At 40.3% G+C, this 17,272-nt stretch overlaps 1 protein-coding gene across 3 annotated transcripts in view; it reads right to left on the reverse strand.

Annotated features, from left to right (window-relative positions):
* Positions 1 to 17,272, reverse strand: part of USP45 (ubiquitin specific peptidase 45) — a 111,837-nt gene that overhangs the window by 11,790 nt on the left and 82,775 nt on the right. For 2 of the 3 annotated variants that reach the window (XM_075923924.1, XM_075923923.1), the window contains exons 10-15: positions 16,035 to 16,109; positions 10,615 to 10,696; positions 9,473 to 9,564; positions 5,504 to 5,560; positions 4,161 to 4,307; positions 1,447 to 2,131 (exon numbers count right to left, since the gene is read on the reverse strand). In XM_075923924.1, coding sequence (XP_075780039.1) covers positions 1,447 to 2,131; positions 4,161 to 4,307; positions 5,504 to 5,560; positions 9,473 to 9,564; positions 10,615 to 10,696; positions 16,035 to 16,109 — 1,138 coding nt within the window. The remainder of the gene's footprint in view (positions 1 to 1,446; positions 2,132 to 4,160; positions 4,308 to 5,503; positions 5,561 to 9,472; positions 9,565 to 10,614; positions 10,697 to 16,034; positions 16,110 to 17,272) is intronic. The other variant, XM_075923925.1, reaches the window with a different exon arrangement.

Consider the following 17,272-nt stretch of genomic DNA (forward strand, 5'->3'; position numbering starts at 1 on the left):
CTTTTTGGCTACAAGGGCACACTGTTGACTCGTATCCAGCTTCTCATCCACTGTAATCCCCAGGTCCTTTTCTGCTGAACTGCTACTTAGACATTTGGTCCCCAGCCTGTAACAATGCTTGGGATTCTTCCGCCCCAAGTACAGGACTCTACACTTGTCCTTGTTGAACCTCATCAGATTTCTTTTGACCCAATCCTCTAATCTGTGCAGGTCACTCTGGACTCTATGGGTATGTCTACACTACCACCCTAGTTCGAACTAGGGTGGTAATGTAGGCAACCGGAGTTGCAAATGAAGCCCGGGATTTGAATTTCCCGGGCTTCATTTGCATATAGCCGGGCGCCGCCATTTTTAAATGTCCGCTAGTGCGGACTCCGTGCCGCGTGGCTACACGCGGCACGCACTAGGTAGTTTGGACTAGGCTTCCTATTCCGAACTACCGTTACTCCTCGTGAAATTCAAACTAGCGGACATTTTAAAATGGTGGTGCCCAGCTATATGCAAATGAAGCCTGGGAAATTCAAATCCCGGGCTTCATTTGCAACTCCGGTTGCCTATATTACCACCCTAGTTCGAACGAGGGTGGTAGTGTAGACATACCCTATCTCTGCCCTCCAGTGTATCTACCTCTCCCCCTAGCTGAGTGTCATCTGCAAACTTGCTGAAGGTGCAATCCATCCAGGTCATTAATAAAGATTTTGAACAAAACCAGTCCTAGAACAGATCCTTGGAGCACTCTGCTAGAAACCGACCGCCAACCTGACATTGAGCCGTTGATCACTACCCGCTGGCCCCGACAGTCTAGCCAGCTTTCTATCCATCTTACAGTCCATTTATCTAATCCATACTCCCTTAGCTTGCTGGCAAAAATATTGTGGGAGACTATATCTAGGCTAATGAGGCTGTCTCACCACCTGCCAGTAGCCTGGAGTGCCTTATATGTTCTGCTGCTATGGTTCACCATCTGACAGGGGGGCTTAAACAATGTATATGGGGAAGGGAGAGCTGAGAGCCCCTGCCCTGTACACGAGGGAAAACACTTTAAGCCAGGGGGTGCTACAGCACCCCAATTCCAGCACCTATGCTTTCCCAACAAACAAACTCCAACAAACAACCCACACAAGCGTTGTGCATTGTACCGCTCTGGTTCAGTGCTCTGACCCCAGCAGCCTTCCTACAACACAACAGTTTCACCCTGAGCCCCAACAGCTTGCAGATGGTAACCAAGGTTAGTGGAGACTACGGTGAAACTTTTCTGTTGTAGCCAGGCTGCTGATGTCACAGCACTGAACCAGAGCTCCACAGCACATAGATTCTCAAGTGCAGGCTTGTACACTGGCTGCTGGTGTCCCAGCAATGAATCAGATGCAGGACAGACACACACACCCCGTGTTAAAAGGGAATTGTTTAAATGAACAACACATGTACACAACATTAGCATATTACCTGTGGTGTGAGTTTTCTTTTGATATTTCTGTTTCCTTTCTGTACAGTTCTCGCATAAAAGCTTGTTGTTCCCCATTAACAGCTCCACAGATGTAAACTGGTAGAGGCAGGACTGCACAGAACATTCTTTAGAGCTAGTTATATAACTCTGAGAAAGGGTCTGAAAAGCATTTTGAGGGTTTTGGGACAAAGGGGACTTTTCCACTGAAAACACTGAATTGTTTGACAAACTGAAAGATGGATCCCCACTGATGGGCTCTTCGCTGTCATTTGCAATAGTGCTAAAGCTGAGTTTGGATATGGCACTCGTGATCACCTCATTATTACTGTCACTTAGTTTGTTGTGTGGCAGTTTAATGTTTACTGGTAAGTGGTTAAGCTCATTGACATGCAAATCAGATGTGTTACTGCATCTACCAGAAACTACTTGCTTGGCAGCACTTTCACCTTCTGAGGCCTCACTGTCTGCATCAACACTACTTTCAGAATGGCTGACTTCCTTTTCACTGCCTTCAGTCTGACTTCCATTTACTGCAGATTCTGTAGTTGTCTTTATGGCCTCCGAATACAAAACTCCAGAACCTTCTACTTCAAGCTTTCTTTTTTCATGCATGATAACTGGACTTCTCTCCTCCTCACCAGAGGAAGTTTTCCTGGCAAGACTTCTTTCATGATTTAACTGATTCTGGAAATTGCAATATTATTATTTAAAAAATGGGCATGGAAGACAAACAGAAAAAATATATTAGTAAATCTCAAGAAAGTCAAATATCACTAAGTAATAGCAAATATAATTTAGGACTTCAAATATAATTCAAAACAAAATAAAACCCAATATTTTGATTTATCTAGCTATACATTTATTATTTATTTATTTATATTTGTATTGTGTTAGTGCCTATGAGCCCCATTCATGGATCAGGACCGCATTATGTTAGGCACTGTACAAACACACAAAATAACAGTCTTCTGCTTTGAAGTGCTTACAATGTTTCATAGACCTTGTACCCTACTTTCTTTAGATAATGTAATCTTGGTGCAGTTTAATAAAGAAAAAACAAAAATTAGAGACACAAAACCATGAACCATCCACAACTTGATTTTTCACTATGAGAAAAAAATGTCTTGCCCTAGAAAGGTTTGTTTAATTTCTACAAGTTGTTAAAAGGAGCAAATTCATTATTGTTAATAATTCCTATGAGAATTCAGGATATTATGCAAACAGAACTCACTAAGTCCTTAATATTATGAAATCTACTTTGTTGAATAAAAGCACTAAGGACTAGTAACCAGTGCTTGGATGTCTTCCTGCTGCAAATGGAGTTTTTCCAAAAGCCCTTGGGGCTCCAGAAATCCTGTGCTAGAGACGGAGAATACAAACAGACTTGCAACTGGCAATTACTTGTTTCAGATACATAGATTCAGTGAAGAAAAGTGATATTTAGCATCACTTAATCAGAAAGACAAAAAGAATACTACTACAAACAATGATGCATACAATGTTTTTTTGTCCAAAAGAAAAAAAAAGATTTCTGAATCCCAGAACAACAAAAATTAGAGATTGAACAGTTTTATTAAGTTATTTTGTCCGCCTCCAGGAAAAACGGAGTTGTTTCCTACAATCTATGAAAAGTTTTGTCTAGCCTAGACTTGGAATAATTTTAAATCAATCTTGTTTTAAAAAAAATATTTTAAGTTGGATTTAAAGTTTTATTCATAATTCACTGACTGAAACTACCTATGGAGTTTTATGTTTCTGTTGATACTCTTAATAATTTGATATAAATTCCACAATTGGTTAAGTCATGTCAGCATTGGTATTTTGACATTCTATTCATCTGCTGGATCTTACATAGAAAGAAGAAGTTTACAAAAAGGATATTGTAAATGCAGAACCTGTATACTAATCTACAGCCTCAGTCACATTATTAGCAATAATACGTACACATCAATTACAGACTTCCATTCAGAGCTCTGAAATTTTTGAAAAGAAAATGCTTTCTTGTGAAGTACAGTAGTACAGAAAACTGAAGGTAGGAAAGAGCTTTAATGTTAATGATAATTTTTTTAGTACTGCTTGTCTGCAGAATGTTGTACCATCATCAAGAAGAACCATGTTAAAGGGTTGAACTGTAATTCCCAGGCCCTTGGGCTACCAGAGGCTGAGTGTAACATGGAAGTTATTTTCTGTCTCCAGGAAAACTGTGTTAGCTGTACTATTTTTGTGGCACACCCTGGCAACTGAGCCACAAAATGGTACTAATTCTGACTTGCCAACTCTTTTTGCCAGGATTACTGTGCCTGTGATTTTAGCCAGAAGCAAACTTGGAGGCTAGCAAGAGAGGGAAGGCCAAAAAACTAAGGTACATGAATTAAAAATTAATCTAGAAAAAAAGATTCCACATTTACAAACAAACCACATATCATCCCAATCACTAATTTTTCATGCACTTACAATAATGTTCTGTATAGCTTTATAAATATGTAATTTACGTATTTAAACTTTAAAACATTAACTTTAAAATATTAACTTTAAAAATTCACACATATATGAATCTAGATGTAAAGATGCACCAGGTCAATTTGAAGTTGATTTTTTTTAAGCTTCCCATTCACTGTGGAGCGTTAAGCATAGAGGAATTCTACTTTATTGCCTGAAATATTCCAACAGGATTGGAATATAAAGTTGGCCAGCAATGCAGTTACATTCTTACCTTATCTTTTGTTAAAGAGTGTCTCTTAGTGATTTTTGTTTGTAGATTATTTGGCACAGTAATAGCAGAGCACTTGAACTGACCAAGATCTGCTTCTTGTACATTTTTACATTTACTTGTCCTTCCTAAAAGCAAAGGTTTTGAGACCTGAGAAATAAAATATTGTGATTTAGGAATTTATATATATGAACTATGGGTTCATGGAGTACAGGAGTATGTATGTATGTATGTATGTATAAAACTAAGCATAAATTTCTTAGTTGTTTGCGCAGTGTTGTAGTTGTGTTAGTCCCATGAGATGAAAGCGCTCTCTTAGTTTCTTAGTTGCTATTTTTGAAAAGTACCAGGCTAAATAAAGCTACACTTATTGGTTAATTAGCCTATGACTTGTGATAGTCAATAGTTTTCTAAATTTACAGAACATAACCCATTCTACAGCTATATCTGAAGGACCAAGTGAGAACCACAAGAGCTGGGAATCAGTGATCTACATCTAGAGATTACACACATACAGGACCTGATTCTTAAGGAAAATGTAGTGACATCCATAGGCCTGCAGATGAAAAAATGGGAACTTTCATTCCCAGGAAAACAGTATCATTAAAGAGGCACTGATTCCACTTGTTCTCAGTAAACCTCAAACACAAGTTAAAACTGTTTTTCTCTTGCAGAACCACTGGGGAAAAGAGGTGGTGAAAAAACTGCCTGTCTTCCTCCCGGAGAGAACTCCCTTGGAAGACCACTGTCCCCACTGATGCAGAAGGGTGAAATTTGTACCAACAGGGATCAAACAAATAAAACTAACAAATGTGTTCCAGCCTCCAACCATCAGTTCCCTTTTTATGTTATTAAATGCTCTCCCCAGAATACATATCTATAGTAGAGGAGCTAGGGAAGATACTTTTAAAAAAATCCAAGACTTTCTTCCAATTAATGAAGTGACCCTATACAGTTATCTCTGTGCTAATCACTGCTTTCAAAGTAATTATCTAAAATAAAAGTTTCTAACTGCCCTGAAATTAGTTTGCATTTAGTCTAATCTACTAATAATCTGTTTGAACATGTATGGGTATATATGGACAAAATATTATTAAATTAAACTTGAAACAACACATATGCCTATTTATGAATTGTTCTCAATGTAGGCTAATTTAATAAGAATACAGATACACTGTACATATTTTATGTATACAAATTACATCGTATCTTGCACACACACACACACCGCCCTCCTCAGCTTATAAATCTAAACAATGTGTATGTATACATTTATAAACACACGTGTAAAAACATACTCCAGCAGAAGCTGTGATTATTTATTAAATATTTGATTTGTCTCTTACCCTCTCCTCTATTATAGGAAGTGAAAGATCAATGAAAGGTTCCTTTACTGTGGAAATCTCGGAGGAAAAGAAAATTAGATACAAAGAATAGTATTAGAGTTCTAGCATGAAGTTTCCATATTACTGTTACAACAGAAAAAAAAAACTATACAAAAGCTAACTGTCAGGTGCAAGATCTTTTAAAATCAGAATGAAGAACCTTTTGCAAACACTGTACTACACATTTAAAGATAACTATAATTTTATTTTGGGTTAGTAAGTATTGGTGAATACTATGTCAAATATTAGTATATTAAAAACACTGGGCAAGGTCATATCTCTGTGAATCTACACAAAGAAGAGAACTTCCCTCCCCACTCAGAGTATCATAAAAACAGCCCTATTGGGTCAGTCCAATGGTCCATCCAACCCAAGTCACTATCTTCTGACAGTGGCTGATGCCAGATGCTGCAGAGGGAATTAATAGAATAGTGCAATCATCAAGTGAACCATATCATTATCCAGTCCTAGAGGCGTAGGGATATCCAGAGCAAGGGGTTGTATCCTTGACCATCCTGGCAAATAGCCAGTGAGGCCAAGTCTACATTAAAAGGGAAGGTCAAATCAAGATACGTAACTCCAGCTATGTTAATTACTTTGATTTGAGTTTTCATGCCCTCCCCACAGCATAGGGCCAAGAGGAGCAAATGCTCCCATCAGCTTCCCTGACTCCTCACAGGATAAGGAATGCCAGCCGCCGATGGGGGTGCCCTCTGAGTTTGATTTAGCATGTCTTTACTAAATCTGCTAAATCAAACTCCGGAAGATGGATTGCAGCAGTACCAATCTTCCCCAGAGTGAAGATAATGGCCTATGTATTTTCTTATCTGCACTGGGTGTAACAATACATGAGAGGGCAGAAGGTAAGAAAGGGAGATGTATCTTGTGTCCATCCCAGAACCCAGGACAAACTGAAAATATAGGGAAACCCTTTATAAGGGAAGTCTCAGAGACAGATGCTAGATGGGGAGTCATTGGCTGCACAAGGAAACAGGTAGTGCGCCATAGGAATCAAGTGACAGCTGATGGAACTATGAGATCTATGCAGATGCTGGAGGACATGTGGTGTTTGTGGATGGATTACCATTTTTTTCCTATAGACAGAGGGTGCAAACCCAGTGGAAAACTGCAGAGTAAACTCTCTGAAGGGAAAACTTTGGAATCTTTTGACCCTATGCAGAAATGTTTGAAGTTTTGCACTGTTAATGAATGTAATTACTAATGCCACCAGATAACTGATAACTGGTGCCCAAGAGCAGCCCCCCCCACCCATGGCCTGCCACTGGGGCCAAGAGTTGGAAGCCAGCCCTGTGTAGGTCTGGGAGTGGAAGTCTTGAAGGTTGGGGAATGTTCCAGCCATGGAGAAGCAGTCCCACAGCAGGTTCCCGCTTTCTTGTCTAACTGGTTAAACCTAACATTTAACTGGTTATCTGAATAATCAGGATTTACATCCTTATTATCAAGTGAGTAAAATGACAGGATTATGCCCAAAATGGGTTAAATTGTCTAATTGGTTCATTAGATAGAGCTATTATATGCATGACACAAGAAATTCATATATGTTTAGAATGGTACCAGTAGTTAAATTAAAGCAAATATATGGAAAAAGTTAACAGGGTGTTTTAAAATACCCTCTTTTATTCCAAAATTATGTGTTGGTTCCTATAAATGATAATAAAAATGTATGGTAGAATTGGAGTTAGATACTATTTACATATGCTGTGTAGTATAATATTAGGATATTAGAGAGAGACAAAATAGTTTAGATAATATATTTTATTGGACTAGCTTCTGTTGGTGAGAGATACAAGATTTCTAGCTACACAGAGCTCTTCTTTAGGCTCTGTGTAGTTCAAAAGCTTTTTTCTATCTCCAACAGAAGCTAGTCCAATAAAAGATATTGCCTCACCCACCTTTGTCTACATAGTAATTTTCTCTCACATTTTCTCTTTATGCCCTCTTCCATGCTACCCTTATGCCTAGAATATTCTGCCTAAGCCTATTTATTATGATCTCTCTCTCAGCACATTCAAATCCCTTCTATAACTGGTTTGCCACCTTGCTTATGAGAAGTTAGGGGAAGGTAAAATAAACAAACAAAAATGCTAAGGTATCTATACAACTCACAAGCTAACTACGTTCTCATATTACTGTCATCCTTGCTATTCCTTTACCCTTTGTATGCTTATGATCCTCATTTGTGGATGTTATGTGAAATTTAGCTAGGAAAACATGTTTATTTGTTTTGTGATGCACCCAGAATATTTCTGGGTGCTAGGAAAATAAAAAAATCAGGATCGGAACTGCTCTAGCCCTACCTGTTTAAATTAAAGTGTGTTTGTTAATAGGCTCATTTTAGGGGGTTGGGAGGATTTCAGCAAGACTTCTGTGGGAGAACGATTTTGCAAGAATCGGTGCTAGACCAAAAAAATAATAAAAATCCCTACCAATGCTGATAAAGGAAAATGAGTTGGAACCCTGTTTTAATGTATTTATATAATCAGCAAAGTCCCGATCCCTTTGAAACTAAGCAAAAATAATGCCATATAAATAACTTTTAATCTTACTAAGCTGTATGCAGATGAAGTTCTTCACTGATAACAGTGACATATTAAAAATATATTCTGCACAGTACACAAGTGGAAGATTACCAGAAACTGCAAAACTGTGATTAATTATTTGGATTTAAAGGGTTTATTATATTATATGAATATACAGGCAGTCCCCGGGTTACGTACAAGACAGGGACTGTAGGTTTGTTCTTAAGTTGAATTTGTATGTAAGTCAGAACTGGCGTCCAGATTCAGCCGCTGCTGAAACTGACCAGCGGCTGATTCCAGGAAGCCCGGGGCAGAGCAACTCTGCCTCGGGCATCCTGTAGTCAGCCGCTGCTCAGTTTCAGCGGCGGCTGACTTGGGGATGCCTGGGGCAGAGCAGCTGGGGTGCTGCCGGGTTGGTCCAGTAGCGCCGAGGAGCAGCGCTGCGGGACCAACCCGGCAGCGCCCCAGCTGTTCTACCCCAGGCGGCGTCGGCGAGAAAAGCCTGGTCTGCTGGGGCGGGGGGGGGGAACGCACTAGCTGCGCCCCCTCCCCCCCCAGCAGACCAGGGAGATGCGGAGCAGCTTTTCTTGCCCCGGAGGACGCGGGCGGTGGGACCGCGGCGCATCTGGGTGTCCCACCGCTCATGTCCTCCGGGGCGAGAAAAGCCCCATTCGTAACTGCGGATCTGACATAAGTTGGATCTGCGTAACTCTGGGACTGCCTGTAATATGAAATATAATATTGTAAGACAAATATAAATGCAACATTCAATAATTCATGAAAATGTTTCAAAATAATAAACTAAAAATTAATAATTATGTAAATTACTTATTTTTTATGAAATGTTGATCAATACTAAATTACCCCCCAGCTAACTATTAAAAGTATTTCAAGAAGAGACCATTTAAATCAACATCAATTCCATAATCTGATTAAATAGATTTTCCCATTCCCATTAATCAAATCAGCACTTCCCAAAGTGTGGACCATGTCCCAAAGGACTAGCCATGGGGGCAAGAAAAATGGACAAACTAAGATGGGGAGGACTTGAACAATACATAGCAGACTTGTGGGGGCAGGGAGAGTGGAGTTAATTTTCCTAAAGAAAGGCTCAGGCTTTCAAAAATTTGGGAAGTGCTGTTTTAAAGGTATGATCAGTATTTCCAAAACCAATGTAGAATTTGTAACCTGCAGCCCAATATTAGCTAGAAACAAACAAAGCAAAGCAAATATTTTCTAAGTCACATGACTTCTTTGACGAGAGGATAATATTTTAAGGACAAAATAAGTCCTTCTAAATAAGCAACTCCAACAAAATATTTTTACAACTAAACAGTATAACATACAATACAATTCTATTCCACATCAAGCTGAATTCCAAAATACCTACATTTTCACATTCCTCACACATGACTGTGCTAGTCAATTCACCAACAAAGATTCTATCTATGAAGTTCATCTTCACACCCTCTCTTCCAAATGCTGAAAAAACAGATCCAATGCCATTGTATAAGTACAATGTAATTCTTTCTATGAATTATTCTGAACACACAGTATAATGCAGGACTATGTTCACATTATTTTCTTCTAGCACTAATGAAATTAATTCAATAACATATTTAATTTACTGTTAATATTTGTCAATGCTTAGTAAATACAGAAGTCAGTTTCTCTCTGCCCCTCCTCCTTCAATAACAGAATACTGCATTCTTAGAAAGAGCCTTTTAAGAAAGGCTTCTTTTATTTTAATACACAATGCAAGTTATTAATCCTGTTTATATAATATTGTACTGAATTGTATAAGACATTTAGGCAGCAGACCTGCTGGCTGATTTCCTAAATGACAAACAGCTTCTAAAAACCTGTACAGCTCAAATAAAAAAATAAAATCAGTTCAATATATTTCTAATAATTATCAAGCTCAATTTTCTATAGATTTGGCAAGGGTTTTACTTAACATTTTAGAACAGTTAAATACCATTGGAATGTTAATGACACTAATTGCTGACTGTACGCAGAAAGTTAAAGCATTATGTAAATAAAAGGCCCAGGATTAGAAAATATTGGTCTGATTCAAATAATTTATTATTTTCAAAATATTATTCATAAAAGACAATGTCAGACAATTAATGGTAATTTCATCAACAAGGTATCTAAGGTAGTCTCTTTATGAGTCATACAATAGTTGTGTCCATAATGAAAGATCTGAAGATATATGCTAAATACGTTTGTAAAAGTAGAACTACGTTTTACATGACTGTATGACAAGGACTAACAAAAAGAAAGCCTTTTTTTCTAGATACTGGAAACAGATTAATACATAACACTTTGATACTTTACATGTGCACTAGATGGCACTAGAATAACATGTATTAAAAGCCTCATAAACCAACTTCAGTAAAGTAATTTTGAAAATTATATTTTAAAACTTGTACATTTGCTGTTTTTTAAAAACAGCAATTCATTTGGTAAAAAACACTTAAAGAAATAGCTTTAAATAACATGACAATACTGCATTAAAGAATCAAATACCTTTAACTTTTCTTTTTGTTTCCTCATCTGCAGTTTTAGTTGTTGGATTGTTGAATGCTTTTAAGATACCCGCTTGTATACGCTATAAATATAAATAAATATTTAATAAGTGTTTTCAGTGAATGATAAGCACCCTAAACACACTGACAGACCAGCAGAAACAAAAAAAATTAGTTATTTCCAGAAATGTACATAAGTTTACATAACTCTAACTTTAACATATCAAACATTTTTCTCTACAAAAGAGACCAGTTTTAGCTGGAAGTCAACTTATAAATGAATTGTGGATTATGAAGTGAACATAAAGTGATAATGAAGAATTGCTTCATAGTGCAGTGACTGCCTGCAATATAAATTGTGTAAAAGTGGTTAAATATCTTTATAAGCATGTTTCAATCACTCTGTTTAGCATTTCATTTGGATTTACATTTTAGTTGCTAACCAATACATCCCTTAAAAAAATTATAATAACCAGACTAGTCATACTCTGATGTATGACAGAAAATTCCCATTAATCCATATGAGGATTATCTGAATATACTGAACAGAACATTAAAAAAAAAATATTCAGAGGGGTATCTGAGTTAGTCTGTAACAGGGAAAACTAAAAAAAAAAACAACAAATAGGCTAGCAGCATCTTAAAGACTAACAAAACATGTAGATGGTATCATGAGCTTTCGTGGGTTGCACCCACAAAAGCTCATGATACTGTTAAAAAAAAGTAGTAGTCTACTACTACAGAGAGAGAGAGAGAGAGAGAGAGAGAGAGAGAGAGAGAGAGAGAGAGAGAGAGAGAATATGGGAACCTCTACATTTATAACAGAAAAAGAATTGAGAGGGGGAGGGAAAAAAAACTGCCAGTAGTAGTGCTGGAGCTAGTAAGGAGGTGAGTTTTGCCCATGAAAGCTCATATTATATATATTTTTTGTTAGTCTCTAAGGTGCTACAGGACTACTCGTTTTTTTAAAGTTACAGACTAACACGGCTACCCATCTGGGGCCTGGTCTACACTAGAACCTTACTCCAAAATTAGCCTCCCAAGGTTGATTTTGTAAATGATACATCCACACTACCAAGCCCATTATTCTGACATAAAGGGCCACGGAATTTGAACTCTGTATTCCTGTTTTTCATGAGGAATAACACTATTCCCAAACTTCAAAGTCCAAAATCATGTTAGTGTGGATGCTCCAATGCCACTAATTCAAACTTATTGGCCTCTGGGAGGCCTCCTGCAGCTCCCGAGAGTGCTTCTGAATCTGAGATAGCACATCCACATTAACAGAGTCTGCCTTGGACTACATTCAATTTTCCCCAGTAGTGAGGACACGGAACTTCGAATTTATAAAATCAGGTGCCCAGAAATCGAATTTAGTAAATTCAAAATAATCTCCTAGTGTAGACATGGCTTAAGACTTTTGAACATAGAATATTAAAAGAAAAATCTTTGGAGGAGGCTAACTGCATCTAAATAGCATCCAACAGAATTGTATTACCTGTATCTGCTATAGCTTGCACATAGTTTTGCCCACTTCAACAAAAGTTTAACTGCAGTTACTGTAGTGAGGTCCACTATTACTAAGGCTTCAATATTTCTAGAGAACATACAACTAAGCAATATGCTGTTGCACAGCACAAATAATTGAACTAAACAATATTGTCAAATACGGGACCAGAGTGCATGTTTGGATATATTATTTCCATGTTCCTGTTTTTATTTTCCTCCCTTTTAATAAGCATGTAGTCACAGCCTTCAGTAAACGTGTAATGGGTCTCCCATTCAATAGAGAAAAATAGCAAAGTTCTACTCGATTACTATAGTTGTTAAATGGCACATGAAAGTCAGTGTAGCATTCTAGAAAAGAGCTGTGATCATACAAAACTTTTGCATGTGGTTCACAGTAGGCCTACTGACAAGATAGTGTTAAGTTGTCATGTTCCACTCAAACCATACGTATTGGGAAATGCTATGATGAAATATAGTTTTAGAGACTAGTCATACTTCTACCTTATGAATATGTGGCCAGGCTTGTGAATAAAGTCCAGACACCCTAAGCCCCGCTTTGTTCATCTTAAAGCCAACAGTATACTAAAAGGACTAATCAATACGTAATTCACAAAGTTGAATACCATAAATGGGTTTAGGGCTATAAAGTAACCCCTTTTGTTGGGATTAGTGCGTTGAACCATTTATTTAGGTCAAAGAAAGACACAGTCTTTGAATGGCCAGGGTGCTACAAACAATGGCAGCAGACATTAATCAATTAGCAGCAGGGTTCAGCTACTTCAAACCCTGGTGTGAAACAATCTCCAGCACACACTGCTGGAAACAGCAGACAGTTTTATTGTATAATTTGGATTGTGGTATTGACAGACTTTTATTTTAAAGGTCCACTTTTATAGATTAATGTATTTTCAGAAGGATGAAAAAAAATAAAACCAGGATTCCAAAGAATGCAATATTGTTGCAGTCCAAAATATGACAGGCAAAACCTCAGGCAACGTAGAACTGTTTTATAGGATATAAAAACAAAAGCATTTATGCAGCATTATAGAAGTATTTTAAGACTGCACTCACCTATTTGAAAGTAGTGTGTGTATATATATATATATTTATTTTAAAGGACTAAGTAGCTTTGATTGAAGAAATTAATCAGGATTTGTAAGAGAAGTGTCAATTAGACTGCTCAAGTGAACAGAAGATTTATCACCGGCATACTGAAGTGGTTAGCTGATATTTTATAAGGGCTGCAAGTGGTTAGCTGATATTTTATAAGGGCTGCTATCAAAACTTTAAACTCAAAAGCAAACATTTAAAAGCAGCATGAAAGAGGAAGGTTAGTGGCTATAATCATTTCTAAAGGATTCTGGTGGCAGACATATTGCTGTAGGCTTTCTTCAATCAAAAAACACATGGTAGTGACACTCCATAACAATAGCACGATTAACAGCTGTGGAGTTCCCATGACAGACAATGCTGCTACTGCTTGTATCTGACTGGCACAACTGTCATTGCTCACAAGATTGAATAGATCCACAGATCTGACAGTCTCAGTTTGTCATACCATTTATAGAACCGAAAAAGAAAGGGGAGGGGGAAAAAAAAGCTTTTACTAGTAATGTCCCTTACTGCACAGCCTGAGGTGATAAAGTCACTGTTAATAGAAATGCATCATTATAGCAAAATGGGTTTAATTGCAGTAAAAAGGTGGAACCAATCTTCACTTACCCAATGACAGAAATGGCAGAAATACTGTACACCCTAATTTATAAAGAAAATATTTCTCAGCATGTTCTATTATGCTGATAGCAGTAGCCACCATTACTCTCTAAGGAAACAATAGGACATTAAAAGATACATGCTAAAACCTCATGATACTGCCATGTTCACTGGAGTTTATGCTGTCATTTTTGTTAATCTGTTCATCATGGGAAGAGGGAATGTATCAGACTACTAGTTTAAGTAATCATTCACTCGCTTTTACAGTCAAACCTATATTATCATAAGTTGTGCAGTAAATATGGTTTCAATCATTATACTAAGGATGCAAATCTTTCAGAGAGGCAGCAAGTCAGGGAGGAGGAGCTGGTGCTGTGGGTGGCAGAGATGCCTGGTCCCATTACGCCTCTGCATTCCCTACCCCCAGCAGAGATGGTGCTTGGGGGAACTGGCTTTTAGGCCAGCTCCCCATAGCACTGGGTCTTGCTCCCCGCCCTTGCTGCCTCTCTCTGACCGGAGTGGACGGGGTGGGGGGGAAGGAATGACAAATCAAGACACTAGTCCTGAGGTCAGGAGCTAATCCCACTGAGGCTCTGTAGTTTTCCCCACTTATCGACTAGTCGATTAGCTGATTAAATGCCATTTAACATCCCTACACTCTACCCCATTAAAGCCAACAGGAGCAGCACAGTAACCATATCATTACAGTATTCTGAAAACTTCCCCTCCCTCCCCAAAAGCAAAAGAAACAAAACAGCAGTTCTTATAGTTTTGCTCAGTACAGGCAGTCCCCGGGTTACGTCAGTCCGACTTAAGTCGGACCCCTAGTTACGAACGGGGGGGGGGGGAACCCTGCTAGTGCGGGGTGCCTCCCCCACTGTCGCCGTCTCCGGAGGTGCAGGGGGAGCTTCCCCCCCAGCAGACCAGGGAGACGCGGAGCTAGCGCCCCTCCCCAGCAGACCAGGGAGACGCGGAGCGGTTTTTCTCGCCACGAAGGACGCGGGCAGCAGGACCGCGGGGCGTCTTGGCGGTCGCACCGCCCGCGTCCTCCGCGGCGAGAAAAGCCGCTCCGCGTCTCCCTGGTCTGCTGGGGGGGGCGCAGTTAGTGCGCCCCCCACAGCAGACCAGGCTTTTCTCGACGCGGAGGACGCAGGCGGCGGGACCGCCGAGACGCGCCGCGGTCCCGCCACCCGCGTCCTCCACAGCAAGAAAAGCCGCTCCACGTCTCTCTGGTCTGCTGGGGGAGGTGCGGCGCTACTGGACCAACCCAGCAGCACCCCAGCTGCTCTGCCCCAGGCGTCCCCAAGTCAGCCGCTGCTGAAACTGACCAGCGGCTGACTACAGGAAGCCCGAGGCAGAGCTGCTTTGCCCCGGGCTTCCTGGAATCAGCCGCTGATCAGTTTCAGCAGCGGCTGACTTGGGGACACCTGGGGCAGAGCAGCTGGGGTGCTGCCGGGTTGGTCCAGTAGCACCGAGGAGCGGCACTGCGGGACCAACCCACCAGCACCCCAGCTGCTCCGCCCCAGGCGTGTCCGATTCAGCTGCTGTTGGTCAGTTTCAACAGTGGCTGAATCTGGACGCCTGGGACAGAGCAGCTGGGGCGCTGCCGGGTTGGTCCCCACAACGCCGCACCTCGGTGCTGTGGGGACCAATCTGGCAGCACCCCAGCTGCTCTATCCCAGATGTCCCCAAGTCAGCTGCTGCTGAAACTGATCAGCGGCTGATTCCAGGAAGCCCGGGGCAAAGCAGCTCTGCCTCGGGCTTCCTGTAGTCAGCCGCTGGTCAGTTTCAGCAGCGGCTGAATCGGGGACACCTGGGGTACAATATGTACCAGTTCCGACTTACCTACAAATTCAATTTAAGAACAAACCTACAGTCCCTATCTTGTATGTAACCTGGGGACTGCCTGTAGGTCATTTTATGACAGTACAATGTCAAGACTGAGAAAAGCTTCTCCATAGTTTACTATTTTTATGATACAACCTATTGTTTACATGGACTAAATTTTCAGCTTTACAACAAGGAGCTTGCTGAGATTCAACTGGGTTTGAGTTACATGCTAGCAATGTATTTCCACAATTCACACTAATCACATTTGCAGCCATATTTGTTTTTCTTCATGTAAACCATTGCTCTTGAGTAGGGCTGGGGATGTAGATCTCAGTATGCAGGCTATCCGGGGAGAGAAGACTACCCTACCACTCTCTCACTGCAGTAACTTGGGATGAGGTGACAAGCATCTCTCCATAGCCTCTGAAGCTCCAGTGGGCACACCTGGGGGCGAGGGGGTGCATGACATTAGGAACTTCGATAATATTTTGCTCTATTTTTTTTTTCAAATTGGTTTCAGTGAAGTTTTATAAAACTAATTGCTCTCTAGATGTGGGCAGGTATATGAAGTTTTATCCTGAAGCAGATTTTACCAAATAAGTTAGATGCATGACTTTTACTCTACCACTTCAAAAGTGTATTTAACAGCTACAGATGAATCACTCTCCTAAAATGGTGCTACTGTCACTGTAAAATTATTGCAGCCACCATTTATGATACTCCCATCAACAATCAACTGAAATTTGTATCCGAACAAACAATTAAAACACCAAAATGAAAATGCAATAATCAAACTGCTTTTTTGAAAAACAGTAGAAACAAGCCTAAGTAGTCATTTCATCTACTATATATTTGAGAAAGTATGTCTGTCTTTCTTTCTGAGAACTCCTCCTAAAACAGGGGTGGGCAAAAGGGCCTCTGCGGACCACCAAGCAGGTGGGTCCAGCCCGCAGAGGCCCTACTGCTCCCAGGCCACTCAGGGTCTGGGGGTGGAGGACCTGCATGAAGCTTCCTTCACCCTGCCCCGGCTCTGCAAGGAGTCTTCGACACTTCCAAGTGTCACGTTCTCCTTGCAGGGCGGGAGGAGGCTTCTCACACTCCCCCGCACCCCAGGCCCTGATTGGCCTGGGTGTGGCGGAGTGTGCTAAGCCTCTTCCAGGGGATGGGTGTCTAGTAGAAAGGAGGGAAAAAGAGGCTCCCCAATCCACAGACCAATCATGGTCTGAGGGGTGGGGTAGCCCCACCCCTTCCTGTTTAGGCCCCACCCCTTCCGGGGTGGCCCAGGGTACTTCACAAATTTTCTGAAGTGGCCCCTGGGCAAAAATTATTGTCGACCCCTGTCCTAAAAGGTAAAAATTTTAGGACTACCATAAGACTCATAGGACTACCATATCTGGTATACGTTTCCTCTTATCATAACTTAAAGTAACGTAAAAGTTTGGTTGTGCCAGGAAAATGGGATGTACCTGCAATGGGATTGCTTTTCATATAACCATATAGAAAAAAGAATCACCAGGCAGGTGAAAAAGGTTGGCAGGGGTCATACTCCCCCCATCCAGAAGTGCTGCAACCCTCAAGCCTCCCATCCGCCAGGTGCACTGTATGAA

The sequence above is a fragment of the Pelodiscus sinensis genome, chromosome 3 (assembly GCF_049634645.1).
Source record: "Pelodiscus sinensis isolate JC-2024 chromosome 3, ASM4963464v1, whole genome shotgun sequence".
In the NCBI taxonomy this organism is placed as follows: Eukaryota; Metazoa; Chordata; order Testudines; family Trionychidae; genus Pelodiscus; species Pelodiscus sinensis.